Below are 19,013 nucleotides of genomic sequence, written 5' to 3'. Positions count from 1 at the left end.
TCCAGCTTCATTATCTGTCAGGTGAGTTGCATCAAGGTGAGGATGGTCCAGAAGAAAAGGATAAGAGAGACCCCGCCTAAGAGTCAGGGGCGGGGCGGTCAAAGGGCACCGCCCCTTAAAGGTCATGTGTTCGCAGACTGCCAATGGCCGCTTCCAAGCCCACCTTTGGGTACGGGGCGGGGCGCCGGGCTGGCGTCACCAGGACAACGGGCGTCGCCAGCGCCGGGTGACTCGGGGTTGTGGGCGCGTTCGCGGCTCTTCGGCCATGGTGAGTCTGGGACCCACGCCCGCCTAACTGCCCCGCGTTTCTTTGCCCGGGCTAGGTCCCTACACGGCTGCTCTCATGGCCTGGCGGGTTGCGCTGGGGTCGTGCGGTGGCAGGGCCGCGGCCTGCGGTGCTGCAGGACAGGGCTGGGCTGGGCTGGGCTGGGCTGGGCTGAGCTGAGCTGAGCTGAGCCTGAGCTGGGCGGACCCTTGGTAGAGGAGATCCGGGGAGTACCTGGTGCGCCCGCCTCCCTCGGGGAGACTACGACACTGGGGTCTCTGCTGTTCTATGTCTGTGTCACAGCCGGGGTCCCCACCCAGTGGGCACATGGACGGCGTGACGCTGACCATTTGGCCCGCGTGAGCCTGGGAAGCCACCCAAGGAGGGTATGGTTTTAAAAAATGCCTATGAATATATTTTAATATAGGTACTCATTGACAGCACCTGAGTCTATATGCTTGTAGTCTTGTTTCTGTGCAATTATATATGCAGTATACATAATAATGCATTTCTTTCAAAGTCATCATCCTTACAGGCGTTTAAGCATGTAGAAATTAAAATTTGTAATTTGGAGGTTTCCCTCTATTTTTTTAAAATGGGGGTCCTTTAGTAGGGGTTCCCTCCTCTCCATCCCTCCCCCAACACAGCATCCTCACTAAGGGATTTAATTAACTTATAATTAAGACAATTAAATGTCTTAAATTATTAGCTTTGATTAAGGAACTTGAGGGTGAGTGAGCATACCACCTGGGCCCTATTAATCTCGCTTTTTAAAAACTGGCTTGAAGACTCACTTGCAGTTTTGAATAGGTGTCAGTTTGAATAGACAAGGTTCAGGAAGTTACCAACCAAAGGGGTGATTTCTCCAGAGGCCTCCAAGGAGTGTAAAGGAAGAGAGGAGTTGGACACCCTGCTTGGGGACCTATCCTTGGTGTATTTGAGGATGTGAGTGGGCAAAGGGAGTAAAGTAGATGATAAGGAAATGCCTAGTTTTAAGAAACAGTTTTTTTACAATGAGTTACGAATCAGGCTGCGAACCTTAAGGCCAGCAGTTCGAAACTATCAGCCGCTCCGCGGGAGAAAGATGAGGCGTTCTGCACCCGTAAAGATTTACAGCCTCGGAAACCCTGTACAGGGTCGCTATGGGTCGGAACCGATGGCACTTAACAACAACAACAATTCAGTGGAGGTTTGTACCTTATCTGCAGGAGTTAGTGAAAGTACTGATAACAGAGAAATGTAGAGGTTCCCCAAGTGCCACTTGGCTGTTTGGAAAGAAAATCTAAGTCTGTGGCTGGCCCTGCCTTTTCTAAATAACTAAGGCTTGGTGGGTGGTGGTGAGAGGAGGTGGGTGGTCTGTATCTCATTGACCCTAGAAAAGCAGCTCCCAAGTGTATGTCTTCTTTTTAGCATTGCTCTTTCTATTTTTTATGTGCGCTTTTTTTTTTTAAGCGCTAAGTTATTTTGAGGGTCCATATTATTGGGCCACCAAGAGTTTCAGAGAATGAGTTTTGCAAAAATCTTAGTGTTTTAAATATTGCAGTGATTTACTTAGATAGGTTATTGATGAGAAAAGCCCTTACAATTAGAGTAAGCAGGAAGAAAAAAAATCCAGGAATCTCATGTTTTTCCTATTGTGCATTTTCCTTTTTCCTCTTATTCACCACTTGATCTTGACCCACTGTCATGGATTGAATTGTGTCTCTGAAAACTCTTTCAGCTAAGTGGTGTCATGATTCTCAGTGGTTTGGCAGCCATGCAGTGATAGAATCTGGTAGTTGTGTAATAATGTAATCATCCCCCATAACGTGATCTAATGTGATCAGCCAAACTGTTGTAGGGTGGTTAAGGTGGGATGCAAGTCACAGCCTTGATATAAGGAGTTTCTTTGGGGTATGATCCGTCTTACTGTATAAGAAAAAAGCAAGCAGAGATGGAGAGGTCTACAGTTTGAATGCTCCTTAGAAGCAGAATGACAAGACTTTGTCACTCATACTTTGGGTACATTATCAGGAGGGACCAGGCACTGAAGAAGGACATCATTCTTGGTAAAGTGGAGGGTAAATGAAAAAGAGGAAGACCCCCAATGAGGGATTGGCACAGTAGCAGCAGCAATGGGCTCAATCTTAACAACAATCTTGAGAATGGCGCAGGACCAGGCGGTGTCTTGTTCTGTTGTGCACAAGGTCGCTGTGAGTCGGAACCAATTTGACAGGACCTAACAACAACTATCATCAGGAGCATGGAGCATGTCTTTTGTGCTCAGGGCCACTGTGCTGAAAACCTTCTAAATTTGGGAAGATTGATGCCAGATCACATGGAGATTTTCAAGGAACTCAGGATCCCCAGATACTGAAAGGAGATAAGGGCTTTCTCTTAGAGCCACAGGAGGGAGAAAGCCTTCCCCAAGAAATGGTGCACAGAATTTGGACTCATAGATTCTTTTTTTTTTTTTGAGGTTTTTATTGTGGATTGAGTGAAAGTTTACAGGGCAGATCATCAGTTTTTCATTGAACAAATCATACACCTTGTTTCATTACAATGATTATAATCCCCTCGATGTACCATCAGTTAACAGTATTTCTCTTTATCCACTTTAGCTTTTTAAAAACTAACAAAAAACCCATTCAGGCATGTATTATAATTTACATCTCCAAAGGGCACATTCTGCAAGTCTGCTCCTGGCTACCAGCTGTTAGTCCCTCTCTTCTTAGTCCATGAATCTAGAGTCCTCAGCCGCTCCCCCTCTCCATGCCCCCATCTCTGCCTCCATCTCTGCTGCTGCTTCTCTGAATAAGGTCCCACATTATGCTTGTGCGCTTCTCTCTTGATGGTCCTAGGGTCCTTTGTTTCTGGACTGTAAGATTAACCACTCCCCTGTTTTTGTTACAAAACTTCTACCTTTACAAGTGTGACAGTCGCAATTAGTCATGATAACAGTTATTCACTATTGAATCTTAAGAATCTTACCCCCATCTCTTTTCACCAGATCCATCTAGACAAGATGACAGCTATTCAGTGGGGACTCTTTCTTTCCCCCCATACTCTTAAACTAAACTCCCTCTTGAAACCTTGTAACCCAATCACTTCATGCCTTTATTGCCCCCTCATTTTAGGTAGCTAAAGTCTAAGTTGCCCATCCCTATCTCTCCTGTGTACAGAGGAGATAGCATTGACACTTGATGTGAAGACTCCTTCCCTCTCTGTTGGCATTTAGAGTAACTGCCTCCTTGAGTATATATAGGTCAGGTTCAATAAATTGAAGCAATTTACCCTTGTTTCCTTTATCAAAAAAAAAAAATTTTTTTTTTTTTTTTTTTTTTCAATCTTCCTCAAGTCGAGTTCTGATTATTGAGCCATCGAGGCTAGGTCAAAAGGGTACTGTATGCAAGTTTGGGTGTTCTTGTGCATTTCCCCTCACTTCATATCAGCTGGATGCTTCACTCTCAGCTCTAGCCCTCTGTGGCTAAGTCCTTGTCCATGGGCCCAAGTGTCTTCAGGTCTCTCTCACCACACTTTGGACCAAGCAGCCTTTCCTCTTCTTTCTCTCATCTTCAGGTCAACGGGATTCAGTGGACTGGGGTTGAACTCACCCATTTCTTCATTGCTGCCTTTCTGCCTTTTCCTCTCATCAGTAGACCAATGTGGTTGCTAGCAAGCTTACATGCTTGGTTGTGTATTACCTTTGAGTTTCAGTCTTAGAGGGGAGTTTGTCCTAAAGGCACTTGATTGTTAGCTTTGATATCTTCCTGGTGAACAGCTTGCTTATTCTTGTAATAGCCAGTCATGCTGACATTTTTGTTTTGGGTTTTTCCTGATGCTCTTTCTTTGAAGATGTATCTTCTGTCACTGTAGCTGTTCCAGTCTGCTTGTCCTTTCTAGTGGGAATATCCCACCTCATAAGGTTCTGGATGGGGCTCAGGATTCCACCTAAGGTCCTATACTCTGTAAAGGCTTTGCACGAGGCCTGTTTCACTGGGCAAGTTGTAGAACCCCTTTTAGGTATTCTAATCAGTTATAGGCTGAAGGTGGACTTACAAGTTTTCTCTAATCATGTTTCCCAACATTCCTTTCTATCCCGCTCAAGATAGAATATTTTACAATAGTAGGCAAGGGAAACTAATATTCATAAAGCAGTCAAGGATTTTAGTATTATTTCCCCTCTTCAAGCTATGCCTAGACCCCTGTGTCCCAGAGCCCTGTTGTTCCAAGGTTGAGTATGCATCACTATTTACTAGCAATGTCCCACTAGCAATGTCCCACATGCAAATCTGTCTCAGTGTTCCCCTGTCTATGTTCTTCTTCCGCCTCCGCCCCCCTTCTTGTATTGCCCTCCCCAACCCCAAAATAAAACCCTCCACCCAACCCCAATGTGGTTACCTTATATCCCATTAGATCTACTCTCCATTTAAGACAGTCTATTTTATCCTGTAATCTACCTGACCTTCCCACCACCTGGATCTCTGTTCCTCTGTGTTTATCTTCTTTCACATTGTAATTATTTTGATCATAGACTGACCTCCCAGATCCTCTATTCTTATCATTTTATTCTGTTCTTGACTCTTCCATTTGTCGATTGGGTTCAGGGTGATGCTGCCACGTATGTCATTCTGTCGTTGTTATGTGTTCTTGCTGGTTCTCAGTCCACAGAACTTCCTTTAGGATGTTTTTCATAGCAGGGTTGGCTTTGGCAAAATCTCTTAGCTTCTATTGGATCCTGGAATTTTTGATTACACCATCATATTTGATTGACAGCTTTGCTGGGTAGAGGATTCTTGGGTGGCAGTTTTTTTCTTTCAGGGTTTTATATATTTCTCCCCATTGCATTCTTGCCTGCATGGTTTCTGTTGAGAAATCCGAGCTTAATCTGATTTGCTTGCCTTTGTATGTTACACTTCTCTTCTCTCTAGCTGCTTTCAAGATCCTGTTCTTATCTTTGATTTTGGAGAGCTTGATTATTATATGTTTTAGTGATTGTCTTTTAGTGTCTATCCATCCTGGGTTCATTGAGCTTCTTGTGTGCTTATCTTTTCACTTTTCATGATGTTAGGAAAATTTTCTTCCAGAAGCTCTTTAACTATCTCCTCTGTGGACTTGTGTGATTGTTCCTGTTCCAGAATGCCAATAATTCTTAAGCTATTCCTCTTCATGTTGTCCAACACGAATCTTAGGCCTTCAGATTTTTTAATGCTTTTTTGTGTTTGCTCTTCTATCTTAGTAGTGTTGAGAGATTTATCTTCTAGCTTACTAGTTCTGGTTTCTATCTCTTCAATTCTACTCCTTTGCCCTTTCAGTGTATTGTCCATTTCTGATAATCTTTTATTAATCGTTTAGACCTCTTTCTGTAGGTTTTGGATTGTTTCCAATGCTGTATCTATCTTATTTGATTGTTCTGTAGCGCTTTCCTGAATTCTTCCTTTTTTTCTCAACTCCGTTGTACAGTGTTTTGATACATCTTATAATTATTTTTCTGAATTCCTTCTCTGGCATTTCCAAAGCCTGCCCATCTTCCAGTATGGAGTGTAGATGTACTTCCAGCTCATTTGCCTCAGTCATTTTATCTCGTTTCTGGACATGTGCAGATATGGTCATCTGCTTCTGTTTTCTGGGCATATTCAGGGGTTATCTGTGGCCTTAACACTTAGATGGGTGTGTATTTTGGTGTTTTTTATGCTTTCTGATTGCCTCCAGGTAGATGTGATCTGGAAATGGGCTTCCCTTTTCACTCTTCTTCTTGAGAAATTTCAAGATGCCACTGTTGGTCATTTTGATGTAACTTAGGATTTAATTTTTGGCCTATTACCTTTTTTGTCTGCCTGTCCTGCTCCACAATCCCCCTTCAGGCCTTTTATCTAGTTATAAACAGTTCAGGGCTGGCTGTGGCCGTTTGGTTTTAAGTGGAAACTGTCTCTTAATTTCAAGGATATCTGTATGCATGCATAGTAGAACCGTCTGAGGGTGGGGCTGGGGTGTCCACTAGCTCAGGCACTACTATAGTCACCAGAATGGAGGTGCGCAGACAGCAAGGGACCAATGAACAGCTACCAAAAGAAAAGAATGTCCACACCTTTATATCTGCAGGTGTCTGTAGCTGCTCTGATTCTTCTCCCGCTTAGTCTTACCCAAAATAGCAGCTCCTGGAGCAGCTGAGCATCTTGAATTAGAAAGCAATGGATTTCTTGCTCGTGCTACAAATTCCCCTAGCTGTAAGCCTTCCAACCTTCTAAATATTCCTTTTTATGTGGTTCAGAGTTCTGGGACCATCCCCTGAGCCTGCTTGGTCTTGTATTCTGTGTTGTTGCTGATGGAGCTCCTCACTGCACTTCCACCCGATCCGCCGTCTTGTTTGTTCTGGATTCATAGATTCTTAAACTGAAGAGAGAATAAGTATATTTGTTAAAGCCGTCCATTTGTGGTATTTCTGTTACAGCAGCACTTGATAACTAAGACATTTACCAAACTGAAACCAAACCCGCTGTTGTCTAATTGATTGAAACCTATAGTGATCTTATAGGACAGAGTGCAACTGCCCCTTAGAGTTTCCAAGGTGCTTGTGGGTTTCAACCACCGATCTTATGGTTCATACCGACTCTGCTGTCCAGAGTATTATCCTACAGTGCCACACCAGGAGAGGCATGCATTTCTTCTGCAGAATGGCTAGTGGGTCTAAACTGCTGACCTTCAGCCTTGGTTAGCAGCTGCGTGCATTAACGGCACCCTAATTCATCATTGTGTTAGAAAAAAATTTTACTCTGGTAAAATTTTTATAGTGGTTACTTTGCTGAACTTAGAAGTGCTTTGCTTTCTGTGTGTCTTTAACCACTAACCACTCAACAGTTCACTCATGAAAATGGTTTAATGGATAAGATGCTGTCAGAGCTCTAAGGGAGATGGGGAGTGCATGGTACAGGAGAAGGACATGAAGAGGCAAAACTCAATGCTTGTATCAGTATACACCTTTAGCAGTTGATGTAAATGACTGTACAGGAATTTTGTGTGAGAGGTCTTTTTAAAGTGTCTCTTGTGACTTAATCTGCACAACAGCCTCATGAGTAAGATCAGTTTTAGAGATGAAAAAACTTATGCTCAGACAGGTAAAGTTAATCCCCCTGGTCACCCAGCTCGTAAATTGAGCTAGGATTCAAACTCAGGCAGTTTGTTCAGAATCTGCTTATGTAGTCACTGTTACTGTAATATGACCAAGTGGGATTCATACCAGGTATGCAAGGATAGTTCAGTATTAGAAAAACAATACAATTCACACCACATAATAAAAACAAAGGGGGAAAATCGCATCTTATCAATTGATACAGCAAAGGCATTTGATGAAATGCAACTCATTCTTTTTTTTAAAGTTTTTACTGTAGATTAAAAGTTTACTGGGCAGATCATCAGTTCTACATTCAACAAATCATATGCTTTGTTTCATGACAATGATTATAATCCCCTCCATGTACCATCATCCCCTCCATGTACCATCAGATAATAGTATTTCTCTCGGTTCACTTTAGCTCTTTTTTTTTTTTTTTTTTTAACAATTAGGCATATAATAATAATTTACACCACTAAAGGGTACATTCTGCAAGTCTGCCTCCTGGCTGCCATCTCTTAGTCCCTCTCTTCCCATGAATCTAGAGTCTTAAACTGTTTCACCATAGTTGGACTTGATTTTTGTTTGATTTGGTTTTTAGAGCAAGATAAGGCATTGGCTCTCTTATTTATTCAAAGTTTTTATTGTGAATTGAGTGGGAGTTTATATAGGAGAACATCAGTTTTCAACTCATCATTTCATTGTAATGATTACAGTCTCCTCCGTGCACCATCATTCAACAGTATTTACTTCTATACCATCTGGTTGTTTTGTTTTGTTTTTGCAGGGGGGGTGGTCAGATGTACACAGAAACACTCAGGAATATATAATCATTGAAACAACCAAAGGACATATTCTGCAAACCTGCCTCCTGCCTCCCAGCACACAGTCTTCTCTTTCTATGAGTCTTGAGTCCTCAGCTGTTCTATTTCTCCATAACTTCTCTGCCTCCATCTCTTGTGTCGCTGCTTTTCTGGATAGGGCTCCACATTCCACTCCTGCTCTTACCACTTTATAGTCCTAGGGTTCTCTGTTCTTGGACTATAAGATTACTCACTTGTTTTTATTACAAAACTTCTACCTTTACAGCAACTCATTCTTGATTTAAAAAACAAAACTAAACAACAAAATAGGATTAGAAGGGAAATTCGTCAACATAATTTAGGATATGTATACAAACCAGTTGCAAACATCACTCTTAATGGTAAGAAACTGAAATCATTCCCTTTGTGAACAGGAACCAGACAAGGATGCCCTTTATCACCCCTTTCTCAAAATTGTGCCGGAAGTCTTAGCCAGAGCCATAAGGCAAGAAAGGGAAATCAAAGGCATCCAAATTGGCAAAGAAGAGGAAAACTCTATTTGTAGATGGCATGATCCTATACTTAGAAAATGTGAAAGACTCCCAAGAAAATTACTGAAACTTGTCGATAGATTTGTCAAAGATGATCAAAATCCAACAGTCAGTTGATTGAATTCCTTTACCCTAAGAGAGTTCTGAAAAGGAAACCAGGAAAGCAATCTTATTTACTATAGCTGCTGAAAAGATGAAATAGTTCAGAATAAATCTAACCAGAGAAACAAAAAGCTATACAAAGAAAACTACAAAACTCTCCTACAAGAAATCAAAAAAGACCTACAGAAATGCAGGAATATATACCATGCTTGTGAGTTGTAAGACTTAACTGTCCCAAACAATCTATAGCTATAATGCTATCCCAATCCAGATTCCATCATCGTTCTTTAAAGAGGTGGGAAGACTAATCACTAAATATATATAGAAAGGAAAAGAGACCCTAGATAAGCAAACCATTATTTTTTAAAAAGAACAAAATAGGTTCTCACTTGTCATCTCAAAACTACTACATTGCCATAGTAATCAAAACAGGCTAGTTAGTACTAGTACAATGACAGATGCATAGATGAATGAAACAGAATTGAGAATCCAGAAGTAAATACATCTGCATACAGTCAGCTGATACTTAACAAAGGGCCAAAACACATTAAACAGGGAAGATATAGGCTCTTCAACAAATGGTTCTGACAAACCTGGACTCCCATTTGTAGAAGAATAAAATAAGACCTATATTTCACACCATATACAAAAATGAACTCAAGTGGATTAAAGACCTAAATGTAAAGCCTAAAACTATAAAGATCATCAATGAAAAAAGAGGCACAAATAAGGGGCTCTGATACTTGGCATAAATACATTATAAAACCTCACTGGAAACACAAAAGCAGAAGACAAAATAGGTGACTGGGACTGCCCAAAAATTAGATATTTATTTGCCTCAAAGGATTTCACCAAAAGAGTAAAAAGAGAACCCATAGACTATGAAAAAATGATTTGGCAGTGATATATCAGACAAAGGACTATACTCCAGAATTTATAGAACACTTCAGTGCCTCAATAAGACAGATAATCCAGTTTAAAAATGGGCAGAGTATATAAGACATTCAGGTGGCCAGCAAGCATTTGAAGAAATACTCAATGATCATTTGCCATTTGGGAGATGCAAATCAAAACAACAATGAGATATCATCTAACTCCAATATTCATAACAAAGTTAAAAAACAACAACAGAAAACAGCACATGCTGGTGAGAGTGTGGAGAGATTGGGACCCTCCTACACTGCTGGTAGGATGGTAAAATGGTGCAACCACTGTGGAAAATGGCATGGCGCTTTCTTAAAAAGTTAGAAATAAGAAATACTGTATGGGCCAGCAATCCCTCTATTTGGCATATATCCTCAAGAAATAAGAGCAGTGACACAATTAGATGTACATGCACACGCTTATTCATTGCAGCGCTAGTCAAAATAACAAAAAGATGGAGTCAGCTTAAATGTTTAACAAACTTTGGGGTACATACACATAATGGAATATTATGCAACATTGAAGAATAGCAGCAAATCTGCAAAATATCCTGCAACATGGGTGAACCTAGAGGACATTACGCTAAGTGAAATTAGCCAATCACAAAAGGACAAATATTGTATGAGGCCACTGTTGGAAAAAGTTGAGAAAATATTTTATTGCTAAATGAAACATTGTGTGATGTTACTGAGGGGCTTGAAAGTGGGGTTGGGGGAGGGAATTATTTATTGACATGTTAACATGGGTGCTGGGGTAGGCAATATATAACAAGAAGGAGGTTGGCAGAGGAAACAAAGGGTAGCAGGAGACAAAGTGAATAATGGAAGAATGCAGAGTTAAAGTAAATACAGGTAAATACCGTTAACTGGTAGTACATAGAGAGGATTGCAGACTTTTTAATGAAGCAAGTATATGATTTGCTGAATGTAAAACTGATCTCTGTAAACCTTCACTCAATTCACAATAAGTTTAAAGGGGAAAAAAAAAAAGAATGAAGGTGTGGGTCACCCCACTAGGCATAGAACTTCGATCAGCTGAGATGTTTGCTGAGGGCACAGGGAGTATGGAATGGGTGGTGGAAGAAGGTAGTTTAAATACCAGCTATAGCCAAACGGCTGCAAGCATACATTGACAGAGAACTTCCAGATTCAGAAGAGGCCATGGAACGAGGGATATCATTGCTGATGTCCGATGGATCTTGGCTGAAAGCAGAGAATACCAGAAATATGTTTACCTGTGCTTCATTGACTACGCAAAGGCTTTCGATTGTGTGGATCATGACAAGCTATGGACAACATTGCGAAGTATGAGTATTCCATAACACTTAATTGCGCTCATGAGGAATCTGTACCTGGACCAAGATGCAGTTGTTCAAACAGAACATGGAAATACTGAATGTTTTAAAATTAAGAAAGGTGTGCAACGAGGTTGTATTTTTTTACCATACTTTTCATCCTGTATGCTGAGCAAATAATCTGAAAGCTGGGTTTTATGAAGAAAAACATGGGATCAGGATTGGAGGAAGATTCATTAACAGCTTGTGATATGCAGATGATACAACCTTGCTTGCTGAAAGTGAAGGTCTTAAAACATTTACTGATGAAGATCAAAGAGCACAGCCTTCAGTATGGGTTGCATCTCAGTGTCAGGAAAACAAAAATCCTCATCACTGGACCAATAAACAACATTCTTATCAGTGGAGAAAAGATTGAAGTTGTCAAGGATTTCATTCTTTTTAGATCAGCTATCAACATTCATGGAAGCAGCATAATAAATCAAACGACGTATTGCATTAGGCACATCTGCTGCACAAGACCTTTTTAAAGTGTTGAAGAGCAAAGATGTCAGCTTGAGGACTAAGGTGCGTCTGACCCAAGCCATAGTATTTTCAATAACCTCATATGCATGCGAAAGCTGGACAGAGAATAAGGAAGACTGTAGAAGAATTGATGCTTTTGAGTTATGGTGTTGGAGAAGCATATTGAAAGTGCCATGGGCTGCCAAAAGAACCAATAGATCCGTTTTGAAAGACATGCAGCCAGAGTGCTCCTTGGAGGCCAAGATGGCCAAACTTTGTCTCTCATACTTCGGACATATTGTCAGGAGGGACATATTGATGGAGAAGGACATCATGTTTGGTAAGGTGGAGGGTCAGAGAAAAAGAGGAAGACCCCTAATGAGTTGGATTGGCCAAGTGACAGCATCGATGGACTCAAGTCGTAGAGCCTAATTCTGCCAACAAGTGTTCAGAGCTACCATACTCTACAGGAAGCCTCCTGCCTGAAGGCACTCAGCTCGCTGTCTCTACAGGTTGGTTGTCTAGCCATCTTGCATTCAATCTTCTGGTATGCTGCTTCCTTTTTTTTTTTTTTTTTTGGCTGCTGTTTGATGCCATCTGAGCTGTCTCTGATGTTACAGCTTTCCTTATTTCCTTCTGAGCCTTCACCTGCATTGTGTTTGATGTCCATAATTCTACCAACAGTCTTTTCTAGGCAATTTAGGTTTTTACTGTTGTGTTGTTGTTAGGTGCCATCGAGTCAGTATTGACTCATAGTGACCCTATGCACAACAGATGAAACACTGCCCAATCCTGGGCCAACCTCACAATTGTTACCATGCTTGAGCCCATTGATGCTGCCACTTTGCCAATGCATCTCATTGGGGTCTTCCTCTTTTGCTCTGACCCTCTACATTACCAAACAGTCCTTCTCCAGTGACTGGTCCCTGAAATGATTTTGAACATTTCTTCATATGTTTGTTGGCTGCCCAGATCTCTTCCTTGGTGAAGTGTTTGTTCATGTCCTGTGCACATTTTTTAATTGGATTATTTGTCTTTTTCTTGTAGCGGTGTTGCAGTTTCCTATACATTTTAGACCATTTTGCATTCCCAACAACAATGTAGGAGGGTCCCAGTTTTTTGGCATCCTCATCAGCATTTGTTGCCCTCTGCCTTTTTGATCTTTGCTGTTATTGCTGGTGTGAGATGATATCTCATGGTTGTTTTGATTTGCATCTCTCTAATGGCTAGTGATCGTGAACATTTCTTCATATGTTGGTTGGCTGCCCTGATATTTTCCTTGGTAAAGTAATCTGTTCATGTCCTGTGCCCATGTTTTAATTGGGTTATTTGTCTTTTTCTTGTAGAGGTGTTGTAGTTTCCAATATATTTTAGAAATAAGCCCCTTGTCTGATATGTCATTGCAAAAGATTTTTTCCCATTCTCTAGGTTCCCTTTTTACTTTTTTGGTGAAGTCTTTTGATGCACATAACTTTTTAATTTTTAGTATGTCCCACTCATCTATTTTGTGTACTTTTGTTTGATGGTGTTGTTTGGTTCTTCTGTGTCTCTGTCAAGTTTCTCTCTGGTTGTTCTATCCATTTTTGAAAGCGGTGTATTAAAATCACCCACTATTATTGTAGATTCATCTATTTCTTTCTTCAGATCTATTAGAGTTTGCTCTATATATTTTGGAGCTCTTTCATTGGGAGCATAGATATTATGGTTATGTCATCTTGTTCAATTGTCCCTTTCATCATGAGATAATGTCCATCTTTATCTGTTATGCTGTTTTTTGCCTTAAAGTTTATTTTATCAGAGATTAGTACTGCCATTCCTGTTCGTTTTTTATTGCAATTAGCTTGGTATATTTTTTTCCGTCCTGTGACTTTTAATCTGTTTTTGTCTCTGTGTGTGAGATGTATCTCTTGCAGACAGCATATTGAAGGATCTTGTTTTCTTTTACATTCTGCCACTGTCTGGCTGTTAACAGGTGCATTTAATCAATTTATTTTAAGTGTAATTATCAATAGGTATGGTTCAATTGCTGCCAGCGTTTTTTTTTGTGTGTGTGTGGTGTTGCTGCTTTCTTTGTTCTGTGTGTCTTCCTTTATTGAGGTCATGCTTTTTGTGTTCTTTCTTGTGAGTTTCCTCATAGTTTTAATGTTTCCTTGTTCTTCTTGGAATTTCTTTTTCTTGGTATATTGTGAAGTGTTGATTTTCTTTGAGGTTGCCTTATAGTCCATTAACTTTTCTCTCCATTTAGTGCAGTTTGTTTTATCCTATAATGTACTTGATCTTCTCATCATCTGGATCTCTGTTCCTATGTGTTTACCTTCTTTTACATTGTACTTGTTTTGATCATAGACTGACCTCCCAGATTCTCTGAGTTTGTTCTTATAGTTCTGTTCTCTTCTCGACTCTTCCTTCTGTCGATTTAATTCTGGGAGATGCTGCCACGTATGTTAGTCTCTGGTTGTTGTCTGTTCTTGTTGGTTCCCAGTCCACAGAATTTCCTTTAGGATGTTTTGTAGTGCAGGGTTGGTTTTGGCAGAATCCTTTAGCTTCTGTTTATCCTGGAATGTTTTGATTACACTGTCATATTTGATTGATAGCTTTGCTGGATAAAGGATTCTTGCCTGGCAATTTTTTAATTTCAGGGTTTTATATTATGTCTCCTTGCTTGCATGGTTTCTGCTGAGAAATCCGAGCTTAATCTGACTTGCTTGCTTTTGCATGTAACACTTCTGTTTTCCCTAGCTGCTTTCAGGAGTGTCTCCTTATATTTGATTTTGGAGGGCTTGTTTATGATATGTCTTGGTAATTTTCTTTTGGAGTTTATCCTTCCTGGAGTTCGTTGAACTTCTTGAATGTTTATCTTTTCACTTTTCAGAATGTTTAGAGAAATTTTCTTCCAGGAGTTCTTCAGCTATTTCCTCTGTGGACTAGTGTGATTCTTCTTGTTCTGGAATGCTTGTAATTTTTAAGTTATTCCTCTTCATGTTGTCCAACATATATCTTAGACCTTCTTCAGAATTTTTTATCCTTTTTTACATTTTCTCTTCTATCTTATTTGTATTGAGAGATTTGTCTTCCTACTCTCTGGTTCTGCCTTCCATCTCGTCTATTCTCTTCTGTCCTTTCAGAGTCTTGTCTATTTCAGATATTCTATTATTGATCATTTGGACGTCTTTCTGTAGGTTTTGAATTGTTTCCAACGTTATATCTACCTTATTTGATTGTTCCTGCAGCACTTTCCTGACTTCTTCCTTATTTTTCTCAACTCCACTGTAAAGTGTTTTGAAACATTTTATAATCATTTTTCTGAATTCCTTCTCAGGCATTTCCAAGGCCTGCCCTTCTTCCAGAATGTAGTCTCGGTCTACTTCTGGGTCATTTGTCTCAGACATTTTATCTTGTTTCTGGACATGTGCTGATATGGTCATCTGCTTTTGCTTCTTGGACATGTTTAGTGTTTATCTGTGGGCTTAATACTTAATTGAGTATGTGTTTTGGTATTTTTTATGCTTTCTGATTGCTTCCAGGTAGATGTAATCAGGATGAGGGCTTCCCTTTTCACTCTTCTTATTGCTTAACGCAGAGTAGCTTTCACAGGTGTTATATGCCTCCCTGGTATATGGCAGTTGGTATTGGTTTTTGCCTGGGTTTTGGTGTTTTATAGAGTGGATGTAGCTTGACTATATGGCAGCAGTTGCTGACTCTTCTTGGGTAATATAGGGAGAGAAAGAGTCCCCCAAAGGTAGAAGGGGGAGCAAAAAACAGCAAAACACCACCAGCAAAAAAACCAAACAAACAAAAAACAACTCCCCACCAAATAACAACAATAACAACAAAACAGATCTAAACTGAATACTGCACTTTATAATCACAGAAAAGAGAGAGGAGGGAGAGAAGGAGAAGAAAAAAATCTGTAGCCTAATACGAATTTGAATTTAATGTCCTCTCTTCAGCTTCTGGCTTTCAGAGTTGCCTGAGAGATTTAAAGATGACACTGTTGGTTATTATGATATATCTCAGGCTTTAATTTAATTTTTGGCTTGTTTTGTTTTTAAGCTCTCTTTCCCTCTCTACAGCCCTGTTCTGGCCTTTCCCATTTTAAAAACCAAACAAAACACGTTCAGGGCCTGTGCTTGGGCTGAGTATCTGTGCACATGTGTGACAGAAGAACCCACCAGTGGTGAGGCTGGGGGATGTCCACTTGCTCAGGCTCCTTCTCATGACACCAGAATGGAGGTGCACAAACGTGAGGGGAGGGGGGACAATGGCCAGATTGTAAAAAAAGGAAAAAAATCAGAACAATGCAAAAGTGACAAAGTGTATAGTCTACCTTTGCTCCAAGGTTCCTGTGGCATTTTTCCTTGGTGTTTCTGCTTTCCTACTTCATCTTGCTGTTTGGTCTCGCCCAAGATGTCGGCTCCGGGCCTCTGAGCCTGGCACATTCAAAAGTATGCAATTTCTTACTTCAGCTTCAATTTCCACTAGCTATAAGCCTTCAAACTTTAAAACTATTCCTGTCTCTGTGGTTCTGAGTTTTGGAGCTCTGCCCTGATATTCTGTGGTATGGCTGACAGTGAACTTCATTTCACCTCCGCCATAGCCGCCATCAAGCCGTGCCTCCTCATTGGCTATTTATCATATGCTACCTCTTGAAATTATTGAACATTAACCATTTCCTTTGGATACAGTGATTCTGTGTATTCTTCCCATGTTCTTTTGATGCTTTCTACATCATTCAGTAATTTGCCCAGAGAATCCTTTAATAATGGAACTCGAGACTTGATTTTTTTCTTCAGTTCCCCCAGCTTGGGAAATCCTGAGCATGTTCTTCATTTTTGGTTTTCTGACTCCATATCTTTGCACGTTTTGTTGTAATATGTAATATTTGACTTTATCTTTTCGAGTTTTTCTGTTCAACTTATGTACTTCCTCATTTCTTCCATTTGCTTTAGCCTCTCTATGCTGGAGAGCAAGTGTCAGTGTCTCTTCTGACATCCATTTTGACCTTTTTCAGCCTCTGTTCATTGTTCAACTGAAAAACTGCATCTCTCTTACCTATATAAGCAGTACCCCAGTCCTGGTACCAAATTCTATCATAGTTATCTAGGCTGCTATAACAGAAATATCACAGGTGGATGGTTTCAACAAATAGGAGTTTATTCTCTCACAGCTTAGTCCAAATTTAGACTGGTGTCTCAAGAGGAATGCATTGTCAGCATTTGTAGCGTCATATTCCTTGGAGGAGATCTATGTCTTGGATCTATGAGCTACATGCTGCAGAGAGATCTGTTTCTTGGGTCTATGAGCTACATGCTGCAGAGACCCCAGGCCCAAAGGACACACTCCCCTCCCAGCCTTTCTTTTTTTATCTCTGTGGTAGTAGGTCCTTCTGATGTCTGCTCGTTCATAATTTTATCTCGTGTAAGTAAAAGGTGTTGCAGGCCACATCCCAGGAAACTCCTCTAACTTTGAAAGAGAGCTGTGAAGGGACTTAAAGGTGTTGCAACCTACTCTTAATTTTCTTACTGGTTTATCACATCATATGATATCATGGGATTCATCACTTAACTGCCACACCACTGAAATTTATGGCCCAGCCAAGCTGACACACATTTTGGGGGGACACAGTTAAATCTATGACCCGTGGTAAAATGTGCTTTGGAGAAAATAAAGCTGGGTAAGAAGAATTCTAATACAGGGTGAGAGTAAATGAAGGGGAAGGAAAGGTAGCTTGTAATGTCGGTTGGAAGCGAAGGCATCTCTGATGAGATGGCTTTTGAGTAGAGTACAAACTATGGGAATGATTGAAGGAAATACATTTCTGGAGAGGGTTTACAAGTGCAAAGGGCCTGAGGCAAGAACATGCCTGATGTGTTGAAGGAACAGTAAGGAAACCAATATGGCTGGAACAGAGTGCTGGGGGAACATGGTAGAAGATAAGACTAAACTAGTAATAAAAGCCAGATCAAAAGGACTTGTGAGCCACATAAAAGACCTTAACTTACTTTGTTGAAAAGGGCAATGTTTAAGTAAATTAGTGGAATTATGACTTAAATTTCATAAAAGCATTCCATTCCCCCATACCTTACCACCACATGAACATTAACAAAACTTTGCATTTGAAAGAATATCAGTTCCTTTTACTTGATACATCATGTCTGTCTTTTAACAAAATATTGAAAGGCATTCTAAGGAGAGGACTTTCAGTGCTTCCCTGACCAGGCAGCTCAGGTAGGGCAGTCACGGGAAAAAGAGGTGGAATTGCACATAAGAAACCTCTGTCTAGCAGTCAGACAGACTTTGAACAAACATAAGATCCTGTATTTCAGCATTCTGAACTCGTTTTTTTAAAAGATCAAATTGCTGAGGAATTACAGGCATTTTGAGCTTTTGCATGCCTGCATGCAGCTCCCAATTCCGCGCCGCGCCGGCGAGTGCCTCTGCTCCCTGCAGACCTTGGTATGCAGGACTAGAGCAACCCCACTTAGAAGGCTGCATTTCCAGAGAAAAGGAGGCATAAACTAACAAAGCCGAACAAATAGAGAGGGATATAGGCACGGATATCAGGAAATTCGGGGAACCCATGATACAGAGAGACTGAGAGAGGCATTTTTTACGTCATCAAATACGGACACTACCTCCCTGCAGCCACGACCCCCAGCCCTCTACTGCCCCAGCCTAGACCAGCCCTCTGCCAAGCCGCCGAAGCTCAGGAACACCCAAGGCACAGGCCAGCCCACTGAGGCCACGGACCTACCAAGGCCCAAATCACATACCCGCCTTGCGGCCCAGGCAGTCCACAGCCTGGTCACCACTGAGGTCCAGGGCCCCCAAGACCCAACCCACCGCGTAGCCAGGTCACTGAGGCCCAGGGTCCCGGAGGCCCAACCTGCCGCATAGCCCGGTCGCCAAGGCTATGCGCCCCTGAGAATAAACCCGCCCTCAGCCCGGTCCCTGAGGCACAGACCCCCCGAGGCCCAATCCGCCCAACCTGCCTGCTGAGGCCCAAGCCGCCTGATGCCCAGCTGCAGATACCCAGGCCCTCTGAGGCCCAAACCACCCGCCCGAGGCCCAATTCTCCTGCAGCCCCGTCGCTGACGCCCAGGCCCCCAGAGGCCCAAACCACCTGCCTGAGGCCCAAACGGCCCGCCACCGAGGCCCAGGCCCAATTGAGGCCCAAAAAAGTTACTCTGAGCTAAGCAATAAGGAGAGTGAAAAGGAAAGACCACATCCTGATCACATCTTCCTGGAGGTAATCAGAAAACATAAAAAATTACCAAAACACGTAATTAATTATTAGGGCCACAGATAAACATTAAACATGTCCAAGAAGCAAAAGCAGATGACCATATCGGTACATGTACAGAAAAAAGATAAAATATCTGAGACAAATGAACCAGAAGTAGACCTTCTCTCCATGCTGGAAGGAGGGCAGGCCTTGGAGATACCTGAGAAAGAATTCAGAAAAATGATTATAAAATGT

At 41.4% G+C, this 19,013-nt stretch overlaps 1 protein-coding gene across 2 annotated transcripts in view; it reads left to right on the top strand.

The window, feature by feature from the left end:
- Window positions 1-200: 200 nt before the first annotated feature.
- FBXL2 (F-box and leucine-rich repeat protein 2) overlaps window positions 201-19,013 on the top strand; it is a 238,642-nt gene continuing 219,829 nt past the window's right edge. The window contains exon 1 of one of the 2 annotated variants that reach the window (XM_006851578.1): window positions 201-268. In XM_006851578.1, the coding sequence (XP_006851640.1) occupies window positions 266-268 (3 nt within the window). In that variant the 5' untranslated portion in view covers window positions 201-265. The remainder of the gene's footprint in view (window positions 269-19,013) is intronic. The other variant, XM_006851579.1, reaches the window with a different exon arrangement.

Source organism: Chrysochloris asiatica, unplaced genomic scaffold, assembly GCF_000296735.1.
Source record: "Chrysochloris asiatica unplaced genomic scaffold, ChrAsi1.0 scaffold00030, whole genome shotgun sequence".
Taxonomy (NCBI): domain Eukaryota; kingdom Metazoa; phylum Chordata; class Mammalia; order Afrosoricida; family Chrysochloridae; genus Chrysochloris; species Chrysochloris asiatica.
The sequence above is the reverse complement of the archived record's forward strand: the minus strand, read 5'-3'. Positions and strand labels throughout refer to the sequence as shown.